The following is a 13369-nucleotide window of genomic DNA, read 5'->3' on the forward strand; positions in this document are numbered from 1 at the left end:
AGCGGAGGGTCACTGTGTGTCCTTGGGACAGCGGAGGGTCACTGTGTGTCCTTGGGACAGCGGAGGGTCACTGTGTGTCCTTGGGTCAACAGAGGGTCACTGTGTGTCCTTGGGACAGCGGAGGGTCATTGTTTGTCCTTGGGACAGCGGAGGGTCATTGTGTGTCCTTGGGACAGCGGAGGGTCACTGTGTGTCCCTGTGAGAGCGGAGGGTCACTGTGTGTCCTTGGGTCAGCAGAGGGTCACTGTGTGTCCTTGGGTCAGCAGAGGGTCACTGTGTGTCCTTGGGACAGCGGAGGGTCACTGTGTGTCCTTGTCCAGAGAGCAGAGGGTCATTGCCTCACTAGATGTTTACTACTTGTCTGACCCGTGTTTGGACTTATTGAGCCTTTTAGCTATGCTGCTCCTGCAGCTTGGAACTCTCTGGTTGTGTGAGTCACTGAGAGCATAAATCTCTAGACTGTAAATGTTTGTTGTAGAAAACAGACTTGAAAAACACGTCTCGACCTCTTTGGGGTCTGACCAGGTTAATAAAAGGTAAATAAAATAGAATAAAGGTTAAGTTAGTGATGGTTTAAGCCTCAGATTTGGTCTGACTGTAAATATTTTGATGTATTTGTCTAAAAACACTTGGCTCTTATAAAAATAAAAATGTATAAACTAGACTAGAATTGGGACTAAACATGACTAAATTAGATAATAACAAATGGCTGCTAATTTAGACTTGGTTTGGACCTGGGTTTGTTCTGGTTCTGGGCTGTTTCTCAAACTTCAGTCTCAGTACTCGTGTCGGTTATGGCAGAGGACAGAGGACAGAGGACAGAGGACAGAGGACAGAGGATTGAGGGCAGTGGACAGAGGACAGAGGATCAAGGGCAGTGGACCGAGGACAGAGGACAGAGGATCGAGGGCGGAGGGCAGAGGACAGAGGACAGAGGACAGAGGACAGAGGACAGAGGACAGAGGACAGAGGATCGAGGGCAGAGGACAGAGGACAGAGGGCAGAGGACAGAGGATCGAGGGCAGAGGACAGAGGACAGAGGACAGAGGACAGAGGATCGAGGGCAGAGGACAGAGGACAGAGGACAGAGGACAGAGGACAGAGGATCGAGGGCAGTGGACAGAGGACAGAGGATCAAGGGCAGTGGACCGAGGACAGAGGACAGAGGATCGAGGGCGGAGGGCAGAGGACAGAGGACAGAGGACAGAGGACAGAGGACAGAGGACAGAGGACAGAGGATCGAGGGCAGTGGACAGAGGACAGAGGATCAAGGGCAGTGGACCGAGGACAGAGGACAGAGGATCGAGGGCGGAGGGCAGAGGACAGAGGACAGAGGACAGAGGACAGAGGACAGAGGATCGAGGGCAGAGGACAGAGGGCAGAGGACAGAGGATCGAGGGCAGAGGACAGAGGACAGAGGACAGAGGACAGAGGACAGAGGATCGAGGGCAGAGGACAGAGGACAGAGGACAGAGAAACGAGGGCAGAGGACAGAGGATCGAGGGCAGAGGACAGAGGAGAGAGGAGAGAGGGCAGAGGGCAGAGGACAGAGGACAGAGGGCAGAGGACAGAGGACAGAGGACAGAGGATCGAGGGCAGAGGATCGAGGGCAGAGGACAGAGGACAGAGGATCGAGGTCAGAGGACAGAGGGCAGAGGACAGAGGATCAAGGGCAGAGGACAGAGGACAGAGGACAGAGGACAGAGGATCGAGGACAGAGGACAGAGGACAGAGGACAGAGGACAGAGGGCAGAGGACAGAGGACTGAGGGCAGAGGGCAGAGGACAGAGGACAGAGGATCGAGGGCAGAGGATCGAGGGCAGAGGACAGAGGACAGAGGATCGAGGGCAGAGGACAGAGGGCAGAGGACAGAGGATCGAGGGCAAAGGACATGACTGATGCCAACCACACTCAACCACACTCAACCATACTCCTTGTGAGAGCGGAGGGTCACTGTGTGTCCTTGGGACAGCGGAGGGTCACTGTGTGTCCTTGGGACAGCGGAGGGTCACTCTGTGTCCTTGTGAGAGCGGAGGGTCACTGTGTGTCCTTGGGACAGCGGAGGGTCACTGTGTGTCCTTGGGACAGCGGAGGGTCACTGTGTGTCCTTGGGACAGCGGAGGGTCACTGTGTGTCCTTGGGACAGCGGAGGGTCACTGTGTGTCCTTGGGTCAACAGAGGGTCACTGTGTGTCCTTGAGACAGCGGAGGGTCATTGTGTGTCCTTTGTACAGCGGAGGGTCATTTTGTGTCCTTGGGACAGCGGAGGGTCACTGTGTGTCCTTGGGACAGCGGAGGGTCACTGTGTGTCCTTGGGACAGCGGAGGGTCACTGTGTGTCCTCGGGTCAACAGAGGGTCACTGTGTGTCCTTGGGTCAGCAGAGGGTCACTGTGTGTCCTTGGGACAGCGGAGGGTCATTGTTTGTCCTTGGGACAGCGGAGGGTCATTGTGTGTCCTTGGGACAGCGGAGGGTCACTGTGTGTCCCTGTGAGAGCGGAGGGTCACTGTGTGTCCTTGGGTCAGCAGAGGGTCACTGTGTGTCCTTGGGTCAGCAGAGGGTCACTGTGTGTCCTTGGGTCAGCAGAGGGTCACTGTGTATCCTTGGGACAGCGGAGGGTCACTGTGTGTCCTTGTCCAGAGAGCAGAGGGTCATTGCCTCACTAGATGTTTACTACTTGTCTGACCCGTGTTTGGACTTATTGAGCCTTTTAGCTATGCTGCTCCTGCAGCTTGGAACTCTCTGGTTGTGTGAGTCACTGAGAGCATAAATCTCTAGACTGTAAATGTTTGTTGTAGATAACAGACTTGAATAAAATAGAATAAAGGTTAAGTTAGTGATGGTTTAAGCCTCAGATTTGGTCTGACTGTAAATATTTTGATGTATTTGTCTAAAAACACTTGGCTCTTATAAAAATAAAAATGTATAAACTAGACTAGAATTGGGACTAAACATGACTAAATTAGATAATAACAAATGGCTGCTAATTTAGACTTGGTTTGGACCTGGGTTTGTTCTGGTTCTGGGCTGTTTCTCAAACTTCAGTCTCAGTACTCGTGTCGGTTATGGCAGAGGACAGAGGACAGAGGACAGAGGACAGAGGACAGAGGATTGAGGGCAGTGGACAGAGGACAGAGGATCAAGGGCAGTGGACCGAGGACAGAGGACAGAGGATCGAGGGCGGAGGGCAGAGGACAGAGGACAGAGGACAGAGGACAGAGGACAGAGGACAGAGGACAGAGGATCGAGGGCAGAGGACAGAGGGCAGAGGACAGAGGATCGAGGGCAGAGGACAGAGGACAGAGGATCGAGGGCAGAGGACAGAGGACAGAGGACAGAGGACAGAGGAACGAGGAACGAGGGCAGAGGACAGAGGATCGAGGGCAGAGGACAGAGGGCAGAGGGCAGAGGGCAGAGGACAGAGGACAGAAGACAGAGGGCAGAGGACAGAGGACAGAGGATCGAGGGCAGAGGATCGAGGGCAGAGGACAGAGGACAGAGGACAGAGGACAGAGGACAGAGGACAGAGGACAGATGATGAATGTCAGTGATCTGCCGCCAATGCGTGCGCTATATGAAGTGCATTGTGGGAAATATGGAGGTTACTGGTCAAAAGGGGCGGAGCAAGTTGTCATCCAGGGATTTCAAGCAAAATTGCCGAGAAGCAGAGTTTGAACTGCAACAGGATTTTGTGACGGAGGATGATGTTTCACACGACCATGTTTAGTCCTGGTGTGTGGGGGTGGGGCCTACCTGTGGGCGGGGCCAAAGAGGGCGTTTCTCAGGCTGAGAGGAGGAGACGACGGCTGAGAACGACACTGTCTCTGCAAGAAAAGATTCTGTGTCAGGAAGGGCATCTGACTCACAAGGAGGGCATCTGACACACACAGGGAGGGCATCTGACACAGGGAGGGCATCTGACACAGGGAGGGCATCTGACACAGGGAGGGCATCTGACTCACAAGGAGGGCATCTGACACAGGGAGGGCATCTGACACACACAGGGAGGGCATCTGACACACAAGGAGGGCATCTGACTCACAAGGAGGGCATCTGACTCACACAGGGAGGGCATCTGACTCACAAGGAGGGCATCTGACTCACAAGGAGGGCATCTGACTCACAGGGAGGGCATCTGACTCTTTACTTGGGCATCTTATGTTTTATAAGTAAAAAAAAGAGGTCAGACCAGAAACGTTCCACATTAAAAATCTCTGTTTCACAGAATCACAAGAGTTGAGAGAAGATGGAAACACAGATAATGTTACGGGAGCTAAACAAACAAAACCCCGGTGTGGACTTTCCAGGCCTGTCCCTGTCTGAAGGAGGAGAGGACATAACTTTTCAACAGGTGGCCCTTATGTTGCATGAAACAGAGCGTCACATTGGGTCAGTGAGAGCTGAGGTCAAGAGCAGGAACAATACGAGGCTGGACCGTGTGGAAGCCACATAACGGAGCTGAAGGTGCGAGGAAGAGGCGGAGCATCATGTTTCAGACATTATGGATGAGTTACAGGAGCTGAAGGCCAATGTGGTGACACTGTTGAGAGCAGAGGGTCACTGTGTGTCCTTGTGAGAGCGGAGGGTCACTGTGTGTCCTTGTGAGAGCGGAGGGTCACTGTGTGTCCTTGTGAGAGCGGAGGGTCACTGTGTGTCCTTGTGAGAGCGGAGGGTCACTGCGTGTCCTTGTGAGAGCGGAGGGTCACTGTGTGTCCTTGTGAGCGCGGAGGGTCACTGCGTGTCCTTGGGACAGCGGAGGGTCATTGCTAACTCTAACCCTAGAATAAAACAATCTCAATATTTATATGGAAAGGAAAAAAACTCAAGACTTTACAACTATCAAAAGAAAAAGGAGGCGGGGTTTAACTCATCTGAAAAATTGTCAGAGCGTTGCAGGTGTGATCCAGAATGTTGTGCTCAATGGTCTTATACTGAGAGTCATGTGGTGCCGGGGGTTCCTGTACAGGTCTTATACTGAGAGTCATGTGGTGCCGGGGGTTCCTGTACAGGTCTTATACTGAGAGTCATGTGGTGCCGGGGGTTCCTGTACAGGTCTTATACTGAGAGTCATGTGGTGCCGGGGGTTCCTGTACAGGTCTTATACTGAGAGTCATGTGGTGCCGGTGGTTCCTGTACAGGTCTTATACTGAGAGTCATGTGGTGCCGGGGGTTCCTGTACAGGTCTTATACTGAGAGTCATGTGGTGCCGGGGGTTCCTGTACAGGTCTTATACTGAGAGTCATGTGGTGCCGGGGGTTCCTGTACAGGTCTTATACTGAGAGTCATGTGGTGCCGGTGGTTCCTGTACAGGTCTTATACTGAGAGTCATGTGGTGCCGGGGGTTCCTGTACAGGTCTTATACTGAGAGTCATGTGGTGCCGGGGGTTCCTGTACCGGTCTTATACCTGAGAGTAATGTGGTGCCGGGGGTTCCTGTACAGGTCTTATACTGAGAGTAATGTGGTGCCGGGGGTTCCTGTACAGGTCTTATACTGAGAGTCATGTGGTGCCGGGGGTTCCTGTACAGGTCTTATACTGAGAGTCATGTGGTGCCGGGGGTTCCTGTACCGGTCTTATACCTGAGAGTAATATGGTGCCGGGGGTTCCTGTACAGGTCTTATACTGAGAGTCATGTGGTGCCGGGGGTTCCTGTACAGGTCTTATACTGAGAGTCATGTGGTGCCGGGGGTTCCTGTACAGGTCTTATACTGAGAGTCATGTGGTGCCGGGGGTTCCTGTACCGGTCTTATACCTGAGAGTAATGTGGTGCCGGGGGTTCCTGTACAGGTCTTATACTGAGAGTAATGTGGTGCCGGGGGTTCCTGTACAGGTCTTATACTGAGAGTCATGTGGTGCCGGGGGTTCCTGTACAGGTCTTATACTGAGAGTCATGTGGTGCCGGGGGTTCCTGTACCGGTCTTATACCTGAGAGTAATATGATGCCGGGGGTTCCTGTACAGGTCTTATACTGAGAGTCATGTGGTGCCGGGGGTTCCTGTACAGGTCTTATACTGAGAGTCATGTGGTGCCGGGGGTTCCTGTACAGGTCTTACTGCAGATGACAGACGCTTGAGTCATGAGGAGGAAGTGAAGAATCCCTGGGTCAAATCTGTGCTCATGACCTGGAAACTAAATATATCATATTATATTGTACATCTATGCTGGACCATGAGTGTCGCCCCCTGCAGGACACTCTGTCCCCTGCAGGACACTCTGTCCACTCTGGAGAGCAGCTTCAGTGACTGATCCACCCTCGCTGTGTGAAGGAGACGTTTCACAGTCTGTCCTTCTGCTGCTCTCACACTCTAAAACAAACACTGTCATACCCATGTGCAATACTGACATAACCATGTGCAATACTGTCATACCCATGTGCAATACTGCCATACCCATGTGCAATACTGTAATACCCCAGTGCAATACTGTCATACCCATGTGCAATACTGTAATACCCATGTGCAATACTGTCATACCCATGTGCAATACTGTAATACCCCTGTGCAATACTGTCATACCCATGTGCAATACTGTCATACCCATGTGCAATACTGTCATACCCATGTGCAATACTGTAATACCCATGTGCACTACTGTAATACCCATGTGCAATACTGTCATACCCATGTGCAATACTGTCATACCCATGTGCAATACTGTCATACCCATGTGCAATACTGTAATACCCATGTGCAATACTGTCACACCCATGTGCAATACTCTAATACCCATGTGCAATACTGTCGTACCCATGTGCAATACTGTAATACCCCTGTGCAATACTGTAATACCCATGTGCAATACTGTCATACCCATGTGCAATACTGTCATACCCATGTGCAATACTCTAATACCCATGTGCAATACTGTCATACCCATGTGCACTACTGTCATACCCATGTGCAATACTGTCATACCCATGTGCAATACTGTAATACCCATGTGCAATACTGTCATACCCATGTGCAATACTCTAATACCCATGTGCAATACTGTCGTACCCATGTGCAATACTGTAATACCCCTGTGCAATACTGTAATACCCATGTGCAATACTGTCATACCCATGTGCAATACTGTCATACCCATGTGCAATACTCTAATACCCATGTGCAATACTGTCATACCCATGTGCACTACTGTCATACCCATGTGCAATACTGTCATACCCATGTGCACTACTGTCATACCCATGTGCAATACTGTCATACCCATGTGCAATACTGTAATACCCATGTGCAATACTGTCATACCCATGTGCAATACTGTCTTCTGGTGGTGCCAAGAGTCTCTAAAAGTACTGTAGGAGGTAGAGCGTTTAGCTCCCAAGCTCCTGTGTTATGGAATCAGCTCCCGACCCATGTTAAATATGCTGACACAGTCTCTTCATTTAAGTCCAGGCTTAAAACGTTCCTCTTCGAAATCGCTTATGGTCAGAGTAGTTAGGAACAGAAAGATAAACCCACAGCTTTAGCTCCGCTGCCCTAGGAGTAACTATACTGGGGGAAGTATGACAGCTTGAGCACTGTCCTCTTCTTCTGACTTATTCTATCAAACAATATTTATTTTTTGATTCCACTTGCAAACTGTTCACCGCCTTCTTTTCTTTCTCTCACTCCTGAGGACCTGTGGACCCAGATGCCCCTCCCCTGGTGAAGTGGTCCCTGCCCTGTGTGGACGGTCCCTCATCTGCCTGAAGAGTGGGTCCAGCTCCAGTCTCCCTCACGTCTGTGAGAGTGGGATCTCTCCTTCACTGGAACTCCTCCAGGTTTCTACGCTTTTTTCCCAAGAGGTTTTTTTGTAGTTTTTCCTGGCCGAGAAGGAGAGTCTAAGGACAGAGGACCCTGGGACATCGTCCCTCGCCACCACAGACATTGTCTGACTTCATTGCCACCACAGATATTGTTGATTCATTTCTCCCTGTGGCCCTCAGAGGCAACTGTTGTTGTGATTTTGGGCCTTACAAAAATAAATTGATTTGATTTCATTTGACTTGATGTGCAATACTGTCATACCCATGTGCAATACTGTAATACCCATGTGCAATACTGTCACACCCATGTGCAATACTGTCACACCCATGTGCAATACTGTAATACCCATGTGCAATACTGTCACACCCATGTGCAATACTGTCACACCCATGTGCAATACTGTCACACCCATGTGCAATACTGTCATACTCGGACGCAATTAATGTCATATTCATGTGCATAGAACTGATGTAAATAAGAGTGTTTACTTTCCCTTTATTTTAGTATTATTTGTCTTATGCCAGCTATTTTTTATTATTTTATTATTATTTTATTTTATATTTTTATTTATTTATTTTATTTCCCCCCCTCCATTCCCTATTAAGATATGAGAGGAGTTTTGTTAATAAGAGTTTTTCTGTTTATAAGAGTTCTTCTTCTATTAAGAGTGTTTTTGAAACTCCCTATAATCTGTCCTTTTCCCCTGGATCTACTGCAACAACCACATGTCCCTGTGGGACTTTAAAGGAATGTTTTATATTATCTTATATCAAAAGATACAAACCAAACAAATATGTTAAAATCTTAAACTGATTGGCTTATGATCAGTTTTGCACCTAACATGATAGATTTGAGATTTAAAGACTGGATAACAAAAGGTTTAAATGTTTTCTACCAGACCAAAGACCGACATTAAAAGTGACACATGGAATATGGACTTAACTTGACCGACTTTATGTGTCTTTATCTTTATCTTTATCTTTATCTTTATCTTTATCTTTATCTTTATCTTTATCTTTATCTTTATCTTTATCTTTATCTTTTCCTTGATGTCTTGTTGTGATTTCCCTTTGTCTGCTTTTGTCTCTCTGGTCTTGTCCCAGTTCTTGTGTCTTAAGTGTTTTAAACATATTAAAAACTGAAAAAAGGTTCAGATTTAGCCCTAAACCTATATATATATATATATATATATATATATATATATATATATATATATATATATATATATATATATAAAATGTTTATAAAAACTAAAATGACTTAGTTCTCATCTCATTCTCACATTGTGTGAATACAGCTTTTATGAGGAACAATGTAAGAAAAAAGAGATAAAGTACATTTTATATAATATATAACATATGAGGGAAGTGGGCGGCGTCACCTGTGCATCTGTGAGCAGCTGCAGTGGGCGGGGCTTGTGCTGGGGGGGGACAGGACCTCCCTGGTGCATTGTGGGAGACGGCGGCCCACTGTGGACTAAAAACCCCGCCCCCTTCTCTCGTCCAATCAGCTCCAGAGACTCCAGAGAGTGGGCGTGTCTCAGACTATCCATCATCATGACATGCCGAAATCCCGCCCCCAGACCTGGCCCCGCCTCCTGCAAGAAAAGAAAAGAACTCAGACCAAAGACAGATACTTTATACTTTATACTACATAATATGTCAACAGAGTGTATTTATGTACTTTTAAGTGTTTCAGGAGCAAACAGCACACTTCACCTGCTGATGCCAACCACACTCAACCACACTCAAGTAAACTTCATCTGCTGATGCCAACCACACTCAACCATACTCAAGTAAACTTCATCTGCTGATGCCAACCACACTCAACCACACTCAAGTACACTTCATCTGCTGATGCCAACCACACTCAACCACACTCAAGTACACTTCATCTGCTGATGCCAACCACACTCAACCACACTCAAGTACACTTCATCTGCTGATGCCAACCACACTCAACCACACTCAAGTACACTTCATCTGCTGATGCCAACCACACTCAACCACACTCAAGTACACTTCATCTGCTGATGCCAACCACACTCAACCACACTCAACCACACTTCATCTGCTGATGCCAACCACACTCAACCACACTCAAGTACACTTCACCGGCTGATGCCAACCACACTCAACCACACTCAGCACACTTCATCTGCTGATGACAACCACACTCAACCACACTCAAGTACACTTCATCTGCTGATGCCAACCACACTCAACCACACTCAACCACACTTCATCTGCTGATGCCAACCACACTCAACCACACTCAAGTACACTTCACCGGCTGATGCCAACCACACTCAACCACACTCAACCACACTTCACCTGGTGATGCCAACCACACTCATCCACACTCAAGTACACTTCATCTGCTGATGACAACCACACTCAACCACACTCAAGTACACTTCATCTGCTGATGCCAACCACACTCAACCACACTTCACCTGCTGATGCCAACCACACTAAACCACACTCAAGTACACTTCACCTGCTGATGCCAACCACACTCAACCACACTCAAGTACACTTCATCTGCTGATGACAACCACACTCAACCACACTCAGCACACTTCACCGGCTGATGCCAACCACACTCAACCACACTTCACCTGGTGATGCCAACCACACTAAACCACACTCAAGTACACTTCATCTGCTGATGACAACCACACTCAACCACACTCAAGTACACTTCATCTGCTGATGCCAACCACACTCAGCACACTTCACCGGCTGATGCCAACCACACTCAACCACACTCAAGTACACTTCATCTGCTGATGCCAACCACACTCAACCACACTCAAGTACACTTAATCTGCTGATGACAACCACACTCAACCACACTCAAGTACACTTCATCTGCTGATGCCAACCACACTCAGCACACTTCACCGGCTGATGCCAACCACACTCAACCACACTCAAGTACACTTCACCTGCTGATGCCAACCACACTCAACCACACTCAAGTACACTTCATCTGCTGATGCCAACCACACTCAACTACACTCAAGTACACTTCATCTGCTGATGCCAACCACACTCATCCACACTCAAGTACACTTCACCTGCTGATGCCAACCACACTCAACCACACTTCACCTGCTGATGCCAACCACACTCAACCACACACAGCACACTTCACCTGCTGATGCCAACCACACACAGCACACTTCACCTGCTGATGCCAACCACACTCAACTACACTCAAGTACACTTCCCCTGCTGATGCCAACCACACTCAACCACACTTCACCTGCTGAAACCAACCACACTCAACCACACTCAGCACACTTCACCTGCTGATGCCAACCACACTCAACTACACTCAACCACACTTCACCTGCTGATGCCAACCACACTCAACCACACTTCACCTGCTGATCCCAACAATACTCAACCACACACAGCACACTTCACCTGCTGATGCCAACCACACTCAACCACACACAGCACAGTTCATCTGCTGATGCCAACCACACTCAACCAGACTTCACCTGCTGATGCCAACCACACTCAACCACACACAGCACACTTCACCTGCTGATGCCAACCACACTCAACCACACTCAGCACACTTCACCTGCTGATGCCAACCACACTCAACCACACAGCACATTTCATCTGCTGATGCCAACCACACTCAACCACACTTCACCTGCTGATGCCAACCACACTCAACCACACTCAACCACACAGCACAGCTCATCCGCAGATGCCAACCACACTCAACTACACTCAAGTACACTTCACCTGCTGATGCCAACCACACTCAACCACACTTCACCTGCTGATGCCAACCACACTCAACCACACACAGCACACTTCACCTGCTGATGCCAACCACACACAGCACACTTCACCTGCTGATGCCAACCACACTCAACTACACTCAAGTACACTTCCCCTGCTGATGCCAACCACACTCAACCACACTTCACCTGCTGATGCCAACCACACTCAACCACACTCAGCACACTTCAACTGCTGATGACAATAACACTCAACCACACAGCACACTTCACCTGCTGATGCCAACCACACTCAACCACACTCAAGTACACTTCATCTGCTGATGCCAACCACACTCAACCACACTCAAGTACACTTCATCTGCTGATGCCAACCACACTCAACCACACTTCACCTGCTGATGCCAACCACACATAGCACACTTCACCTGCTGATGCCAACCACACTCAACCAGACTCAAGTACACTTCATCTGCTGATGCCAACCACACTCAACCACACAGCACATTTTATCTGCTGATGCCAACCACACTCAACCACACTCAGCACACTTCACCTGCTGATGGCAACCACACTCAACCACACAGCACATTTCATCTGCTGATGCCAACCACACTCAACTACACTCAAGTACACTTCCCCTGCTGATGCCAACCACACTCAACCACACTTCACCTGCTGATGCCAACCACACTCAACCAGACTTCACCTGCTGATGCCAACCACACTCAACCACACACAGCACACTTCACCTGCTGATGCCAACCACACTCAACCACACTCAGCACACTTCACCTGCTGATGCCAACCACACTCAACCACACATCACCTGCTGATGCCAGCCACACTCAACCACACTCAGCACACTTCACCTGCTGATGCCAACCACACTCAACCGCACTCAAGTACACTTCATCAGCTGATGCCAATCACACTCAACCACACTTCACCTGCTGATGCCAACCACACTCAAGTACACTTCATCTGCTGATGCCAACCACACTTAACCACACTCAAGTACACTTCATCTGCTGATGCCAACCACACTCAACCACACTTCACCTGCTGATGCCAAACACACTCAACCACACTTCACCTGCTGATGCCAACCACACATAGCACACTTCACATGCTGATGCCAACCACACTCAACCACACTCAGCACACTTCACTTGCTGATGCCAACCACACTCAACCACACAGCACACTTCACCTGCTGATGCCAAGCACACTCAACAACACTCAAGAACACTTCATCTGCTGATGCCAACCACACTCAACCACACTCAAGTACACTTCACCTGCTGATGCCAACCACACTCAACTACACTCAAGTACACTTCCCCTGCTGATGCCAACCACACTCAACCACACTTCACCTGCTGATGCCAACCACACTCAACCACACTCAGCACACTTCAACTGCTGATGCCAACCACACTCAACCACACTTCACCTGCTGATGCCAACCACACTCAACCACACTCAGCACACTTCACCTGCTGATGCCAACCACACTCAACCACACTCAAGTACACTTCATCTGTTGATGCCAACCACACTCAACCACACTCAAGTACACTTCATCTGTTGATGCCAACCACACTCAACCACACTCAACCACACTTCACCTGCTGATGCCAACCACACTCAACCACACAGAGCACACTTCACCTGCTGATGCCAACCACACTCAACCACACACAGCACACTTCATCTGCTGATGCCAATCACACTCAACCACACTTCACCTGCTGATGCCAACCACACTCAACCACACACAGCACACTTCACCTGCTGATGCCAACCACACTCAACCACACTCAGCATACTTCACCTGCTGATTCCAACCACA

General features: G+C 49.1%; 1 protein-coding gene across 2 annotated transcripts in view; it reads right to left on the reverse strand.

The window, feature by feature from the left end:
* Positions 1-13369, reverse strand: part of LOC140372038 (uncharacterized) — a 62342-nt gene that overhangs the window by 16614 nt on the left and 32359 nt on the right. For both annotated transcript variants that reach the window (XM_072459292.1, XM_072459293.1), the window contains 2 exons: positions 9130-9345; positions 3752-3822 (listed from right to left, as the gene is read on the reverse strand). In XM_072459292.1, the coding sequence (XP_072315393.1) occupies positions 3752-3822; positions 9130-9345 (287 nt within the window). The remainder of the gene's footprint in view (positions 1-3751; positions 3823-9129; positions 9346-13369) is intronic.

Source organism: Eucyclogobius newberryi, unplaced genomic scaffold (genome assembly GCF_026437365.1).
Source record: "Eucyclogobius newberryi isolate DKJ021-1_F unplaced genomic scaffold, fEucNew1.0.hap1 SCAF_22, whole genome shotgun sequence".
Lineage (NCBI taxonomy): Eukaryota > Metazoa > Chordata > Actinopteri > Gobiiformes > Gobiidae > Eucyclogobius > Eucyclogobius newberryi.